We start from the raw sequence: 17242 nt of genomic DNA, 5'->3' as shown, positions 1-17242 counted from the left end.
AAGCTCTCAGGAATTATTTTGGAATACAAATGTCAAGTAGCCAACTCAGAAAGCACAGTCCAAGAGAGACCTTAGTGGGACGGCGAAGGCAAACGTACTGACACTTCTAGCGACGCAGATGAAGTGTCACAGGTCAGGCAACTCGGAAGATATAAGAGGCTTTATGTCAGAAGAGTGGTATAAAAATTAAACAGCCAGTAGCAGTTACCATAGACAGTATATAACATGTATATCTATTCCCTGGGTCAGTCTGTTGCCTTCCTCAAGTACTTTTAGACCAAATTTATAGGGATCTGGTCCCAACTCCATACTTACCTCCGTTATATCTTTTATCAGCTTTTGGAGGGAAAGATTCTCTTCTTTGGCACTTTTACTCAATGAAGCTTCATATTCTCTCTCTAACTGACTTGCTTCCTGAGAACAGAATAAGGAAAGGGTGGGCAGGGAAGAGCTGCTCCCCTCTGTAGCATTCCCATCCTCAGTAGCATTGTCATGCCGATAAGCCTCAGCCCTGGTGATTCCAGTACACTCCTTCCCATATCTATTCAACTTCTTCTTTGCTAAAACTAAGAAGAGAAAGACCAACAGCTAGGTTTTATAAACTGCTCATGAAGCTGTAAGTTCCATGGAACTTTGATCCCTAGAGACTTCAAGTCACAGGCAGAATTGCATTGGTGCAACCATGCTGAAGAAGACACCTGACCTATCTGCAGCTCCCTGCCACTGCCTGCACCTGGACTGACTCCACAAGTGCCAAACACACAAGGAATATTTTCACAATCTGCCTGATGTTCCCATACAATTATCATCTCTACCACTCTTTCTCTTGAGGAAGCCACACCTCCCTGTGCTAAGGCTGGAGAGCGAACACCAGGGCTATCTCCAAGATAAAAGTAAAACATACTAGAATCTCCACAGCGTCATTAAGTGTTTTCATGGTCTTCTCCTTCTCCTCGTTCTGCTTCTGAGACTGTACAAGCAAGGCTGAGAGCTCCATCACCCTGAGAAGAGAAGGTCCATGTGCCATTCCAAAAGCATTGCACACCATCACCTGTTAAAAAGCTAAGCAGCTCCCAGAAGCATAGCAGAGAAAGTTCAACCAAAAAAATACAGCAAAGGCAGCGTTCATCTTTACAGGTTAACATGCGTGATGTTACCCCAAAGGCCTTCTGCGCTCAGTCCTGCGAGGAACTGTCAGCACAGAGGTGCTACAGTGCTTATGACGGTGCTGGGCAAATTCCTGCTAACTCCTCTAGCACCGCCCTGGGGAGCAAAAGGGCTGTACCAGAGACAGAGCTCTCTTTAGGCTGCTCTCGCTTGCTCACCAAGAACCAGTTCACAGCAAAAGCACTGGAATACGCCACCTCTTTGCCAGTCTTGTCTTACCCAGAGGAGCTCCCGGCAGTCAGACAGTTCTTTCCACCCTTTCTGTTGAAGGCAACCGTTTGACTCGGGACAGAAACAAGGCTGTGCAGAACGGGTCTGTTTGACATGTGAACACGGCCCACCCATGAGTGCAAGAGGCAGCCCCAGAAGAGAATGTCGGTAACAGCAAAGTTTAAAACACCTTTACCTGTCCCGAAGCTCCTTCTTCTCCAGCTCCCCCTGGGCTTGTAAGGACATCACTTCCTGAGTCTTCTGGTTCATTTCCTGTCCAGCTTGCTGCTGTGCCTCATCCTTCAGGACAGGTCTACGCAGAGTGACGGACTCCCAGAGCTGTATGCCAGAGTTTAGACGGGAGCAGTTTACAATTACAGATCCAGAAAGCCTCATTTGCTCTGCCTTCAGCTCTGACAAATCTCTGAAGAAGAAAGAATAAAGGAAGAGCCAATGTTCACACCACCATCCTTATCAGTGTCCTGGTTCCGGCGGGGATGGGGTTAATTCTCCCCAGGCTCGGGCAGGGACACAGGTATTCCATCCCATGGGAGCCGTGCCCAGGCTGAGCTGCCGGGGGAGGGGGTGGGAAGTCATGGTTTGGAGCGGGCTGGGGCGTCCCGGGTTCGGTCAGTGAGCAGTGGTTCCATAATCGTGTTCGTACGTTTCCCTCTCTGTGTTACTCTTGTTTTCTTGTTCCCTTTGCTGTTCTGTTAAACTGCCTTTGTCTCAAGCCACGAGTTTTGCCTTTTTCTTCCGATTCTTCCCTGTATTGGGGAAGCCTGAGAGAGTGGCACGTGGTTCTCTGTTGCCATCTGAGGCCAAACCATGACAATCAGCTAACTCACTTCTGAAGCACATACTTAAGCATGAAAGATGACATCTTTGTTGGGGATGAATCATTCCTCCGACACTCTGGGATCGGGACACACCTTGGCAAGTGAGCAAAGAGCCCACTGGGTAGCTGAGGACCGAGTCTGTTTTCCCCTCAGAGATAAGAAGTGTATGGCACAGCCAGAAGGCTTCAAGGACCTCTAATTACTATTATTAATTGTTGCTCCTGCTCTACCCTATTAACATACTCTTAATTATTTTTAATAAATGTAAGACATTTTACCAAGGTCACCAGCTTTTATACCTGGGGATCAGCCTTAAGGAGCCTATTATCATCAACGCTTGGACTGCTCAGAGGCTCATGACACTACCTACATAGTAAACATTTCAGGAAGGTGGTGTAAGACTAAGCCTAAAATGTTTTAACAAAAAAGCACAAAAACACAGGAATTAAATAGAAGGCCAGGCACACTCTACACACTAAGGAAGGTTTATAATCCAGTAAGATAAATGGCTGACAGTAACCCAGTTTGAAATTGCTTGCTGACACCAGAAGCAGCTACTTATCATGGCTGTGCTATTTTTGTTTGTGTAGGAGGCAACTGTGAGAAAGGAACCTCAGAGAGCCCAAGAACAAGAAAGCTATCATAAAAAGAGGTATCAAACTAAGCAAAACAAATTGGATAAATAACAGGGTAGAGAAGCTCTTCTTTCAACAATGTTGGTACAGGAATAAGTGGATACAAACGTAAACTGGAAATGAGAAGGAAAAAAAATATATTCACGGATGATCTTTCCAACAGGAGCATGGGGAAAAGAAACTCAATGAGATTTAAGGCAGGTTTTCATTATTTTAGAAAAGGGACTGCCGTACATGCCACATACATAGCTTTGGTGAGTCTCTTCCAATGTGTCCACATATGCCTGTGTCTGTGTTAATGTGCCCAAATATCACCATAGTCAAGTCATCTGTTCAGGGCCTCTGCACTGCTGATAGCCTGAGCCCCACGGTTTTATCTGAAAATGAGCATCAAATAAAAGGATTCTGAAAATAGCCCAAAGCATGCTTCACGGTATTGCGTCAGACTGTCAAAGGAGAAATCATATCTTTAGCTGCAACTAACTTAACATCGAGACTCAAAAAAGCAGATGTAGAAGGGAAGCTCCATTTTTTCTGCAAGAGATCTGGCCTCAACTTCTACTCACCGGTCCGTGGCCGTCTTCATTTCCAGGAAATGACGGCGGAAGGTGACCACCTGACGCCACAGCCCGAGCAGACGGTCACGTTCACCCCTGAAGTAGTTGTCATAGAGCTAAAGGTGCAAAGACAAAAAGAAATGCCAGTTCAGCCTCCGCCATCACTGTACGAGTCTTTCAGCTGGCAGAGAGCACAACCACCATCGCCAGCTCTCCTTTAAGAACTATTCCGACAGGGCACCAAGGACTGAAGAGGCACCGCAGAAGCAGCCCCAGCAGACCTGCCACCTGCCTTCAAAGAAGGCAACATCCACCCTTCTCCTGCGGGAGGGGACATCAGCAAAGCAAGCTGACCCCGAGTCAGCACCTCGCCTTGCAGAGCTGTCTCACACTCTTGGTGGAGGAAGACAAAGACAAGCCCCTCCAAGACCACCGTCCCATTTGCTATCGGTGAGGGAGGCCTGTCTTGTTCTTCCATTGGCTACTCTCAATCTGCAAACACACAGACCTCTCTGCTCTCACAGCTCTAGACAGAGATTTAAGAACTATCAAAAGGACGAGCGCTCCCGTGTCGCTGCCCTACAGCGTCCAGCAGCAGCAAGCATTTGCCTTTAGGACCCAGCAGCACGGCCACAGCAGGTGGGCCTCTTCCATCACCACCTTTTGCTGACACTCCTCCATCTCCCACCCCTGCCACGCTGAGCTCCCCCTCCCACGCACCAACTTGATCTTTCTCTCCCGTAACCCTGCCCAAGCGTACCTTGCCATTGAATCAACTTAAAACTGTCACACCTACTGTCGACTTGCTTAAATCATCCTTTTCTATCAATAAATATATTGCTGCTTCTCTCTTACGGGTGACAACCGCGACAACCCTTGTCTCCTGCTCGTCAACACCAACACATCCTCAACAGAGCCACAACCTTCTCACAGCAAGTTCTCTGGGCCAGAAACAAAATGCCTTCTCGTGCCACGCTGGCATCACCCCGGATATTCCCGCAGCTGAGCCTCACCTCACGTTCCTGGCGCCATTCTCGCTCCTTCGCTTCCAGCTCCTCCCGCGCCCTCATCCAATCCACCGTCAGCTTTCCAACATCTTCTTTGAGGGCTGAATTCACCTCATTTGCTTTCTCCAGGTGCTCCCGCAGCAGACTGTTCACTTCGGCCAGATCCTCACACCTTGCAAAGGGAGGAACAGCCATGAGGTCTCTGAACAACCCCGATCCACAAGCAGCATCCCCGGGATTTCCTGGCTCCCCCGACACTGACTTTGTTCTCAAACTGAGAGGCAGGAAAAGCGCTTTCTAGGAGGAACTGAGATCTCTCGCTGATGGCAAACTCATTTGCTTCTCCTTGCTTTAAGCCTTCAGTTTCCATCTACGGTTTGGGTTTCCCCTTCCTCTGCAACTCGGACGATGCCCACAGTTGACGGCTGCCTCCCCTTCGTGCTGCCTCATCACTGGACACATCACCTTTCTCTAGCGTTGTCCCCAGTCCCTCACCTACTGCACCAGGGCAGCGTTTAGGCTGGAAAGGGACCCTTGGAGGTCACGCGGAGGAACCCCCTGCTCAAACCAGAGCCATTCAGCACACACCGCTATTACTGCCCCACAGAACAGGTTGTGGGCCTTTCTCCTTTCAAAAGGGCTTGCCCCGACACTTCCCTCGGGGACACTGGGTACCACTGACAAGTTTTCCCTCCCTTCCGTGAGCATCCAGGACACCGAGTAGGGGGGAACGCTTCTCCCTTGTACCTTTGCTGCTCCTCTTCCACCTGAAGCAGGCCTTTCTCCAGGGCTTCTGTGGCTTCTTCCCACCTGCCTGGGAGGCAGCCCTGAAGAAAAAAGGAAATGTTTAGTCCAATTCTTGTGTTTCTTTCACTGCTGATATCATCCATAGCTTTCCCCTCCAGTGGTTGGTTATCTCAGGAGCTGGTGGCTTCTTCCAGGCATAATAGCGTTGTGAGTACAGAGAGGAAGGGAGGGGAAGGGTGTTACTCAATTCCAGCAGCTCTCCTCAGTCTCCCCCTGTATCCTCAGCTCATGACCACAAGTGCTCGCTTCCACCTGAAGCCCGGCAATGCTCTCCTACGCTCCTACCCTTTGTTTCCTAGCTCTGCTTTAGCCGCGAAGCAGAACAAAAAGCACAGAGCCAGCATTCTTGCCTTCCAAAACGCTGTGTTTCACCCCATTCTATTTCACAGACAGCCCTAGAATGGAACAGGCAGCAAAGCCCTCTCCCGAGAGCCGGGACAAAACGTTCCCCGGCAAGAAAGCACTCCTGCCCCAAACTCCAATCCTGCATTTCTGGGACTGCTGGCTGCTCTAAGAACAGCAACTGGGCAAAACACAGGTGGGCAAACTTGCAGCACTGCTTTAAACCCTCAGGTAGCAAAATCTGGTTTTCCTCTATCATTGCTTTGGGGAGCTTTTTCCTGACAGCACTAACGAATGCTGTGAACACTATTTTTAGTTAGTGCCGTGCACACTCACCCCTCCTGCTTCCAGCTGCTGCTCCAGCTCTTGACAGCGAGTCCGGTACTGCAGGACCTGGGTGGAGACATGGGATGAAGATGAGCGAATGGTGTCGGGGCAGACCTGGCTTCTCCTGCATTGGCTTTTTGCTCAGTCTTACAGACCAAACGCAGTCCATGTCAGAGTGCTGCCGATACAGGCAACAAGAAGTCACTATGATTTAGGAAAGCTTCACTTTATCTAATACTAAGGAAAGCGAGACAGGGTTTCTTTTACACATAGTGCTCTTTGCTCATCCTAGGATGGCAAGCAGAATGATGAGACAAGCTTAGACAGCCAGGCCCGGCCTATGGCCGCCAGGTACCCCAAATCAGTATTTCCAACAGGCTAAAAGTCCAGCGGGTCCCCGAAGTTAGAGAAATGGGCTTTCAGCACTGCTTGCTGATATTCCGCGAGTACAGTTAGTTCTGACCGCAGTCCTGCTCGGCCACTGCAGAATGGGGATTTCTGGTCTGCAGGGCCAAGACAAGCAGGGTGACGGTACAGCAGTGCCATGACTGCCGCTGGGCACTGGGCCGGGCTGGGCACGGCCTGCCCTGACGACCCTCGCCCAGCTCGGGCACCCTCCTCGCTGCCAGCACTCCTGTGCTCCGAGGCCGACCAGCCCGGAGCTGCCGCCTCTGCCCGGGGCCGCCCCGCGCCGGCCCGACTGCTGCCTGGGGACAGCCCCTGCTTGCGGCGCCGAGCAGAGGCGTGTGGAGCCCGGCATCTTCCTCCGAGCCCGGCCAAACCCCAGCGAGCGGCTCGGCGGTGACCGCGGCCCGGCCGGGCCGGCCCGGCTCCCGGGGCCTCCCTCCCCCGAGCTCCGGGCTCGGCAACGTCCCGCCCGCGGCAGCGCCGGGCAGGGTCCCGCCGGGGACGCGCCTTCGCCCCCCGAGGGCTCCGCCGCCGAGTCCCCTCTGCGGGCGGCGCGGGCGGCCCGGGCACTGCGGCCCCGCCAGCGCGGCCCGGCCCCGGGCAGCTCCCCCCGGGCAGGCGCCCCCGCTCCTCACCTTCGCCTGCAGCTTCCGCACCAGCACCGCTTGCCGGTGCCGCGCCTCCTGCGAGCTCTGCAGCCGGCGCTGCAAAGAAGCCGGGCCCGGCGCCGCCATTCTCCCGCTCGCCATGGCCGGTCCCACCACCCGCCCGGCTCCGCCCCGCCCCCACCCGCCGCCTGACGGGACCCGCGACGGGGGCCGTCCCCGTCCCGCCCCGGCGGGCGGTGCTTCCCTCAGGGCTGCGGGCTGGGGGTGCCGGGCTGCAGTGGTGCCGCGGGGAGAGGCCGAGAGCTGCCCCCGAGCGGTTCCGGTGCCCGCCTGCCGCCATGGGCCGTGCCGGGCACGCGGGGGCACCGGAGGGCGGGCGGCCCTGGCAGCGCCGGCTTCTGCTGGGCATGAGGAGAAACCCCTGAACGGTGTGTGATCCCGGGAGGTTCTCTGGGCGCTGGGGTCCCCGCACAGCCACCTCTCCCCGGGAGCAGGACGAGTGCCCATTGCCATTCCTGTGAGAAGGACGTTGAGGGATGTTAGTTGTTCATAAGTATGTTTTAAGTAGAATAAATTATTTAGGATTATAATTTGGCGTGATTTGTGATTTTTGATGCTTGTTTAGCTGTACTTAGCATGAGTGGCTGGATTTGCTGAAACCTTTAGGCCATGAGAATTCTGTTCTTCTCATTCTTCCTAGCAGGTGATTCAGTATCACTTTAGCATGAGAAAGTACTGGATATCAGTAGTGTTTCTCTCAAGTCCAGGTCTTTTCGGTTCCCCGTGTTCTGCCAGCGAGTGCAGCTGCACAAGGAGTACGGACCAGAAGACACAGAGGCTGCAGCCCTTGCCGTAAACTGCAGATCAACCTGTGTCTTTTCCTGGACACAGGAAAAGGATCCAATTAGGTGTTAGAAGAGCCCAGACAAAAAATCCCCATTGGACCAGAAGACGTGTGGCCAGCGCGTGAAGGGCGCGTGTGGCACGGCCGTGTGGGTCACAAGGACACCAGTGCACAGGGATTCCTTTGTTCGGGGTCCCTCTTTTTGGAGGCACCCAGCCTGGGCTTTTCTTGCTGCCGTACCTTCCAATTAAATTAATTATTTTATGAAATCCGACGCCTGAGACTCTGCTGTGGGAAACCGAGGGTTGAGCCTGAAGGAGGAAGGAGGTTGAGCCTGAAGGAGGAAGTGCCTGGGAGCGAGTGAATGAGTGTGTGTGTGTGTGCGCGTGTGTGTGCGGGACACCATGGCTGTTGTGCAAGTGCTCAGGCAGCAGCTCCTCCTTTAGCAGAGGACAAGGGCTACAAAGATGATGAGGGGACTGGAACGCCTCTTATGAAGAAAGGCTGAAGGATTTGGGTCTCTTCAGTCTGGAAAAAAGATGGCTGAGCGGGGATCTCATCAATGCTTATAAATACTGAAAGGGGGGGTGTCAGGAGGATGGCGCCAGGCTCTTCTCAGTGGTGCCCGGGGACAGGACAAGAGGTAACGGGCACAAACTTGAACATGGGAAGTTCCACCTAAACATGAGGAGGAACTTCTCTGCTGTGAGGGTGGCAGAGCCCTGGCACAGGCTGCCCAGAGAGGTGGGGGAGTCTCTGTCTCTGGAGACATTCCAAAGCCGCCTGGACGCGTTCCTGTGCCACCTGCTCTGGGTGACCCTGCTCTGGCAGGGGGTTGGACTAGATGATCTCCAGAGGTCCCTGCCAACCCCTATCATTCTGTGATTCTGTGAAAAGTATTCCAGAAGGCATCACTAAGCTGAGATTTCTAGCAAAAGCCAGTCCAGTAAACACCAGCAAAGGGAGCCACAACTGCCACAGCCCTCAGGGTGGTCTGTGTGGAAGGCATCCCCCCTCCCAGGTAGCAGCCACTTGGGAGTGTGACTGTGTGGAAATGAGGAGAGATGGCAAAGCAATTCACAGATCGTTACTGCTAAGCGTGACTTAGTTCTAGTTTGTATCTTATTTTCCCCTCTTGACTATTAAGGCTGTCGATATAATAATCTCCAGTGCAATTAAGGCTGTCAATATAATAATTTCCAATGCAGTGGAAGCCAAAATATAACGGAGATGGATTCAGTTCTATGTGTTTTAACATAGCTGAAGCATCATTAGAAAACTAGGCAAAACCAAAAATATTCAGAACTGACAGTAGCATCTTGTGAAGTAGTGATTGCAAAAAAGGGTTTAGAGAATGAGCTCCGAAAACCTGGTCTATATGAAGCGGCTCTAGCGTATTGATCGGAAGAAGAAGAGAGAGGTTAATTTAAAGCTATAAATTCCTGTGAAATGAGACAAAGATAGAATCAAATTTGTGAAACTGCAGCTAGACAAGTTCAGTCTCTAAGTACGATGCCCTCCCATATGCAGCACTGCAGCACATTTTACACTGTCTCAACTTTTCATACCTTCCTGAACCAAAGTGCTGCTCTGTAAGAGCTCGGAGCCTCTGCTTGTGTCTAAGCACCGTGTCAGACTCCGTCTCCAAAGGGAGTCACTGTCGGAGTCCCAGCAAGGAACTGGATGGCTCCAGCCACTGCTGGCCTGCTCTGCCTCGGCACGCAACGTGGTGGGGGCAGTTCTGAGCACGCTAAGGCTCCCGTGGCCTTGGATCTATGGTGGAAAGAAGAGTTCTCCAGACTTGCTAGCAAAATGCTGCAGCCTCAGCTGGGCTGTCATGGTAGGGCTTGATTCCCAGCGGCTCCGCTTCATTCTTGCCTGCAGCATTTCAGGTGAACTCCTTACGTAAGGTCTCCTGAGATTCTTTCTTGTCCCGGATCTTCACTGTTTTGAGACTGCTCAGATCCCAACACAACTCCTTCCATGGGTTCCAAGTGACATCCAAAAATGCTGTTTCCTTTTTCATGCTGTGTCTGGCTTTCTGCACCTACCACACACGCATTGTTGTAGCAAACAGGTACTTTTTAGTACGAGCGCTCTGGAGACCAGACACGTAATGGATAGTCCCCCTGTGCTTTTCTCGAGGCTTGTCCCAGCTGTGGCTCACTGCTGTTCAGAGGCATAGCCAAGTCTCTTGATAACAAATGACACAATTCTTTCTTTGGACTTCCAATTTTTTATTTATTGTCACGACATTGTACCACAGGCTTTTAAAATTATGCCATGTCAGTAGGAACTTCATTATCTTTGTTTTGCTCTCACCCAAGACAAGAGCAGTTTTAAATTATAGCATCTCTGAGTTTTCTGTAATTCTTTCCTTTCAAAAAGCACAGAGCTGTTAAGTTCCTTCCTAAAATTATCTTTTCATACTTTTAAAAATCAGTCCCCCAAAAGCTATGGTGCAGAGGTCTAAATTCTCACAGAAATAGAATGTTGATAAGGTTCAATAAGCAGAAGAAATGTGACAGCAAATGGCTTAATACATGGAGTTTACTCAACTCAATCCTGTAAGTCCTTTCTGGAAATTAGTTCAGCTGGGAAAGGACAATGAAATTCCTGATAGACCACTAGAATAAAGATTTACATCTGCAGCCCAAACTGCAAGTTTGCAGCAGTGAACAAATTCTGATTCTTGGCATCACGTATCCAACTCCTCCTTGGAGCCATGGTGGGGAGACCAACTCTAGGTGGTATATTTTAGCGTGCACCCATGCAGCTCTGGGCTCTGTGGGCAAACCCGGCATTTTCTGCTTGGCTCAACCTTTATTCTGCAGCGTCCTCTGACAGATCAAGTGGCTGATCTGAGCTTTCCCTGAGGAGGACCCTGCTGCTGCCTGCTGCAACACTAGGTGGAACTTCAGTTGACTGGAGCTCAGCAGCAGCGCTGCGTCCAAATCACAAACATCTACAGGTGGCAATATGATCACAAGGTGTGTGCTTCAGGGAGCACATCAGGTGTTAGTGTGTGCCTGTGCCCAAGCATTAAAGAAGGTTATAGACACAAGCCCGTATCCTGGAAGGGGCCTGTGCACTGTGGCTCCAGGGTCTACCTCATTGTCGTGTGGAACATGCAAATATGTTGACCTGGGTAGGACTTTTGTCCTCAGGGAATGGCAACTTTTCCAACACTGTGAAATGTTCCTTTGGCTCCCCAGAATGATCCCTTCCCCTAGCCCACTCTGGGTGTCCAGAGGGACTCACTGAAACTGCCTGTCGGAGAAGGTGGCACAGCTCACGTAGACATAATCTTAGGACCTGGAGAACAGGAGGCAACGCACTTCCAAGGAGCAGGCACCCCAGGCAGTCCTCCCTTTTCAAGTCCCCACGTGTGCTGTGTGAGGAGCTGCCTTTGCAGAATGGGCCCAGAGGGACAAGTGGGCTGTATGAACCAAACCACTCCAGTGGAACATGTTCAACTTGGCCAGTGGTGAGAAGTAATAGGCCTTAAACATCTCTTCCACTGTGTCCTACATATGATCTAAAGCCAGCACCAAAGGGTTTCCATCTACATATTGCGGATACCAGTTGAGTTTGAGTTTAGGCAGGTGAAACAACTCCACATTAGTGTAGGGCCATAATAGTCTCATCTGTGGGTCTTATTCAAGGCCAGCGTTCCACTCTGGAGGCCATGGGGCTCAGTGCACTCCCTACAGCAACCATGCTTCCAAGCGCCTGGGTAGAGAGTACATCAAAAGAGCCTCTGTTAAAGAGCAAGACTAGTTTGCACAGCTTGCTTTGCTTGCCTTTGCTCTCTTTTTTTCCCTTCTAGGCCTGTCCAGCCCACTAAAATATATTAATCGCAGACATGTAAATATATTGTTTGAACATATGATTGATTGTACTTTTAATATGATTTACTAAGAGACAAGTAAATCACATTGTTTTACCTCCTACTCTTTCGCATCCATCTCTTATACCATTTGTAAATCTGTTTGCAAATCTCAGCCAAGTTTGATAGAGCAATAGAACTCTTAAAGATACTACATTCTTACAAGTGTTGCGGAAACTGGAAACTGGATAGATTAGAAGTGGGAATACAACATTTAGCTGGTTTTGTGGCCTACTAATCAATAATCAATACCCCCATAGTGCAGAACTAGCAGGGCACGCCGCCTCCTGCCCAGCAGGAAGGTGGGCAATATGGGAAGGATAAGGGATGGCACGGGTGGTAGGACCATGGGGACGGCGGGGAGTGACTGCTGGGGAATGGTTTCATCAGAAGTAACTCAGCAAAAAGCTGCTTTATTTTGATGGGGAATATCAAAAACTGACATCGGAGGAAGGGCCATTAAGTCAAAACCAGGAGGGTGGGTTTTGGATCTACCTCATTCGTGACATCTGTGAAATCACTGAACTCTTCTATCCATCAGTTCCTCCATCAAAACAAGGTAAAGCATTCAGAGCTCCTCATGTAGAAAGGGCGGCAGGTTGTTATTTATGAAAGTATTTATGTTTCTGAGACTAGTCAGAGTGGGGAATGCTACAGCACGTACAAATCGAGCTAAAAAGTGTTGTACCTTTTCCCTTTCTTCTTGCCTCAGAAATAAAAACAACCGAGGGAGGAGGACTGGGCTTAGCGTCAGTGGAGAGTGAGAGAAGGGTTTCATTAATCCCTGTTCAGTCCAGCCCAGTGCCTCATTTCCCGAAGGCTCATTTAGAGCAACAACAGTTCATTTTTTGCAGCTTATGAAAGACATGCTTGCCCCATGCTCTCTGTTGTACGTCTGAAAGCAGCAGGACAGCCTTGGCACGTAAGTAGCACTGGCTTCTAACTGCCGGCCTTCTGGTGGCCGTGGGCTAGGCGGCTCTTGAAAATTTTGCATCTGGTTTTAAAACGAAGGCTGGCGTTCAGCAGCCTGCGGAGAGAAGACGGGTTTCGTTCGGGGTGTCTGGAGCTCCCCAATGGCTCCGGCTGGAGGAGGAGGCTGCTGCCTGCAGGGTGCACTGCTGCCTCACTCAGCGCCATCGCCCACCCCGTCGGGCATCCCCACCGCCACCAGCTTCTTCTCCAACTGGGCTGACAAGGATTGGCTTAAAGCATAGCAATAAATTCACCAAAGTACACTGACCGCGGGCACGGCCGTGTTGTGTTTGTGAAAAATTAAACTTTAGCCTTGTTAAGCGCCTGCGTTACCAGCTCAGCCCTTCTGTCACCGGAGGACAAAGTGAAGCCGCTGTTACAGCTCTCTGGAAAAAAAGCGAAACGGATTATACTTAGCTATTTTAATGTATGTGTCCGGCGGGCTGTATGACAGGTCTCAGTTGTTGATCTTGCAGTTTGTCCCGTTTAAAGGTGAAGTTCACCGAAGGCTAAGGTAGAGGTCGTATTGCCACTTGAAAAGGCATCCTCTGGAGCTTTGAGCCTGTGGAGCTGTTTCACATGAGGCAGAGTATGACTCATGCTAATGAAAAGGGTAAAGAAGATTTTTTTAAAGAAATATATGGCAGTTAAATTAGTTTAGACAGCATGACATCAGAGAGTAATTAAATAGGTTTGTTGGAATTCCGTTTCCAATTCCTGAGTTCAGGTTCGTAAAAGATTTCTGAGCACCTGCAGGTCTCTGTGTGTGAAATATTTTCACTGGAAAGGATTCAAAACTTTAAAAAAACCTTTTAACACAGAGGCAGCATTACGCCATTCTTCCTTCTTGGAAAAAAAAAAAACCCTTGGATTTAAACAGGACTCCTTCAAGTTTTCAGTCAGTTTTACAGAAGAAAACGAGGTGGTAAACTTTCTCTTTTCAAGAACAAGTTCTTTATAGCTGCTAACTGAAGTCAGGGGAGATTGCATCTGAGTACATGAGCATTTCCACTATGGGACTGGATACAAGTATTGAACAACGAGATTTGAAATGTTTTAATCTCAAACGAAAACCATTTTTGCTGACTTTGGTTTTTCATTTCTTTCATGTTTTCTTCTGCCAAACTGGAGGAACCTTTTCTGATTTTTTCTTTAGTGGCATTCAGAGGAAGACTAGAGGATGAAAATCCTGCATTTTCTCACTTTACTGCTTTGGCATTTGACTTGGCTGTCTCTGGATCTAGTTCCTGGAGCGCTGAGCAATTCTGAAGCAGGCCAGAGTAATCCAGGATCTAAACTAGGTTTTTTAAAAGCAGAAGGAAAAGAGAGGAATCCCTCAGCACGGGCAGGTACACTGAGGACTGCAAGCCATGGATATAGCGCTGCGACCTCAAAGGCCAGGACTAAAAGCAGTGCTGCGCAGGCTGGAGCTCTGCTGGCCAAGAACGATGAATCAAAGAAGGTTCTCTCAAGAACAGCAGCCACGGAGGGCAAGGTAGGACATCTCCCCAGCAGACCTTCTGGAGTAAGGACAGTGACCCCAAAGGTTCAAAATCTTAGCAGCAAGGTGGCTTTGAAAAAAACTGGCACAAGCAGTACTGACACTGATTCTTTCAAAACCAAAAAGACTAAAGAGCCTGTAACCCAGAGGGAAGCTAAGGAAACTTTCAGACATCCCCCTATAACGCCACATGAATACATGCTCTCTTTGTACAGGACTCTCTCAGATGCAGAAAGAAAAGGTGTTAATGGAAGTGTAAAACTGGAGGCTGGACTTGCCAATACAATAACCAGCTTTATAGACAAAGGACAAGGTAAGAAAGGAGCTCGTGTGTGTGTGTAGACAGAGAGAGATGTCCGAGTGTGTTTCTACATGCAGGGAGTATTGGAAAATAATCATACGTTGTTAAAGTCAAATAGCTCTTTTTAATGTAAATGAAATTGTACAGCTTTGCTGCAGACTTTGTCCTACCTTATCTTGGAAAACTCATTTAGAGGCAGAACTAGATGGTTGTGTGGCAGCCAAACAAAACATTTAGAAAATATTTAGATACATATTGTTGAAAATCAATCAGTCTTTGCATGCTTAGCTGTTTAAAAACCTTTTAAATTTTTGTCTTATTTTCTTTCCGTAACTAGCTCCTGGAAACTGCTAACGTTGGATTTTATTGAAAAGTAAATCTAAAAACACATGACATGCTAAGAACAGGGCTATTCTGTGAAAAAAAAAACCCACAAGTTTCAGTCTTAAAGGGTCAGCCTGATTTGTTCAAGGTACAATTGTGGGGAACTACACCATAGACCCAGGAGCCCTTACAGCGTGTATCTGTATCAGGTGTACCTGGGTTTATCTGCACTAGCTTGAAGCTGGTGCTTTCAGGTACCACCAGCCTTCTACCCACAGAAGCCCAGAGCTGAGCACAGACTAAAAAGAGTAAATAACTTCTGGCACTCCACAACTTGCGGTTCAACATTCTGGTTCCAAACCTTTTTGGAAATTTGGACTAGTGTCTGCTTTCACACAAGGAATAACCAGGTTCCCAAGGAATGGTGTTCACCGTACCGCTCTGGTTGGAGAGCCCCATGGTGCTTCCAGTGACGTTAGTAAGAGTTTTGTCATTTACTTACAGAAGCAACACAGGCTACAGCTGATAAGGTAACAGTGACGGAAAGACTCAGCCAGGACTGGGTTTGTTTGCCATTTAATTATAAACAGCCCGGCTTCTGAGAAGGGATAATATGCTGCTCACAAGTGCTGCGTTCAGGTTCCCAGCTCGCCACTGGAAGGCGTCGTTAATGTAACGTCGCTAAAGCGTCGGCTCAGCCATATTCCTTGTTAGTGCTGCTCCTGAGCTCAACCAGGCAGATGTAACGTCAGGTTAAAGGAGGTACGGCTTTCTGCCCAATTTGAAAAAGTTGTGAATCAAGTCAAGTTAAATTAATAAGGCAATTATCCTTGTGTCTGGCAGTTACTGGGGGATGTTGCTTTTAAAGGACTAATTCACTATTGTATCATCTAAGGGTAAAGTTGCTCATGTTTGGAGCCAGCATGAGGCCTGGGCACCACTGAAGCTCTGTTTCGGTAATTTAAGTAGGATATAAGTGGTGAATAGGCCCTGTGAGTGCTCAGCCCTGAAAAAGGACTTTTTTTTTCAATTGGCTAATTGCTACTTTGAAGCTAGAAAACGCCCGCCTGTGAAAAAAAATGGGATTTCTACAAGGCAAACTCAGAAACTCATTTCCCTGTTGAGTCACTGAGTTCTTCTGGGTCCCTGCACAGAGCTGATCCCTTGGACAAAAATTGCTCTTTCTGTTTGGCGGGCTAATTAAGGAAACTTCTAGGCTTATGAACAAACTTCAGGAAAACCATTAAGAACTGAATAACTGATATTGATCTGTGCTTGATACACGTTTAAAAATGTGTGTGCTTTTTTCAGACGAGCGAGCGCCAACTATAAGAAAACAAAAATATATTTTTGACATCAGTGCATTAGAAAAAGATGGTTTGCTGGGAGCAGAGCTTCGAATATTGAGGAAAAAGCCTTCTGATACCTGGAAGTCTCATTCTTCTGGAAAAACTTCCCAAGTGAAGTTATTTAGTTGCTCTACCAACAGACAAGCAGCAACACTCCTGGACTCTCGTACTGTCAGTATCACAGATACACCAAAGTGGGAAGTGTTTGACATCTGGAAACTTTTCAGGAACTTTAAAAACTTGGTTAACTTGTGTTTCGAACTGGAAACTTTTGACAGGGGGAGAGCTGTTGATCTCAGGAGCGTGGGATTTAATAGAACAGGAAGACAGGTCAATGAAAAGGCTCTCTTCTTGGTATTTGGGCGGACGAAAAAAAGAGACTTATTCTTCAATGAAATCAAAGCTAGATCCGGCCAGGATGACAAAACTGTTTACGAGTACTTATTCAATCAGCGGCGGAAGAGAAGAGCTCCTCTAGCAACACGGCAAGGGAAGAGGCCCGCTAAGAATCTGAAGGCAAGGTGTAGCAGAAAAGCCCTCCATGTGAATTTTAAGGATATGGGCTGGGATGACTGGATAATAGCCCCTCTAGAGTACGAAGCGTATCACTGTGAAGGGCTTTGTGAATTCCCCCTTCGATCCCACCTGGAGCCCACCAATCACGCAGTTATCCAAACGTTAATGAACTCGATGGACCCAGAATCAACACCCCCGACTTGCTGTGTCCCAACCAGGCTGAGTCCTATTAGCATTCTTTTCATTGACTCTGCAAACAATGTGGTCTACAAGCAGTATGAGGACATGGTTGTGGAGTCGTGTGGTTGTAGGTAGCAGAACAGTTGCTCACATGAATATGTTGTGAAAGGTACTATGACACATTGAACATAACCTCTCCCCAAACAAGGGTAACTAGATTTCTTTCCTCTAGGGTAAGTACGTTTACAAGGATGCAGCAATAAATGCAGTGCTTCTATCTGTCTCTCCACCATGGGCATATTTCAGTAGCACTTGGATGCTGTCGTGCAGCCTGATGTAAGGCCTTGCGTCGGCGACACGGGACTGTCTCTAACTGGAGTCCATGATAGAGAAGATAGTCCTCCACACCTCTAGATTGCCTGCTTTTAGCCTCAAGGCAGTGGGTAAAGATGGTATCAT

General features: G+C 48.9%; 2 protein-coding genes across 2 annotated transcripts in view; one reads left to right on the top strand and one right to left on the bottom strand.

Annotated features, from left to right (window-relative positions):
* The window catches only part of CEP250 (centrosomal protein 250), a 34142-nt gene extending 27077 nt beyond the window's left edge, over nt 1-7065 (bottom strand). Inside the window, exons 1-8 of the mRNA XM_054218464.1 lie at nt 6935-7065; nt 5901-5957; nt 5163-5242; nt 4422-4587; nt 3418-3524; nt 1574-1801; nt 905-1001; nt 316-414 (exon numbers count right to left, since the gene is read on the bottom strand). Of these exons, the coding sequence (XP_054074439.1) occupies nt 316-414; nt 905-1001; nt 1574-1801; nt 3418-3524; nt 4422-4587; nt 5163-5242; nt 5901-5957; nt 6935-7048 (948 nt within the window). The 5' untranslated portion in view covers nt 7049-7065. The remainder of the gene's footprint in view (nt 1-315; nt 415-904; nt 1002-1573; nt 1802-3417; nt 3525-4421; nt 4588-5162; nt 5243-5900; nt 5958-6934) is intronic.
* A 6727-nt stretch (nt 7066-13792) lies between these two features.
* Nucleotides 13793-16918, top strand: GDF5 (growth differentiation factor 5). Its single transcript, XM_054218455.1, has 2 exons — nt 13793-14426; nt 16050-16918. The coding sequence occupies exons 1-2, from the start codon at nt 13793-13795 to the stop codon at nt 16916-16918; spliced, it is 1503 nt and encodes a 500-aa protein (XP_054074430.1).
* The last annotated feature ends 324 nt before the right edge of the window (nt 16919-17242 follow it).

Source organism: Rissa tridactyla, chromosome 12 (assembly GCF_028500815.1).
Source record: "Rissa tridactyla isolate bRisTri1 chromosome 12, bRisTri1.patW.cur.20221130, whole genome shotgun sequence".
NCBI classification, from domain to species: domain Eukaryota; kingdom Metazoa; phylum Chordata; class Aves; order Charadriiformes; family Laridae; genus Rissa; species Rissa tridactyla.
This window is presented reverse-complemented; position numbering and strand designations above follow the sequence as displayed.

Coding starts and splice junctions, on each gene's coding strand:
- GDF5 (XM_054218455.1), top strand. CDS start 13,793: ATGAAAATCCTGCATTTTCTCACTTTACTGCTTTGGCATTTGACTTGG. Junction 14,427..16,049: donor CTTTATAGACAAAGGACAAG/GTAAGAAAGGAG, acceptor TGCTTTTTTCAG/ACGAGCGAGCGCCAACTATA.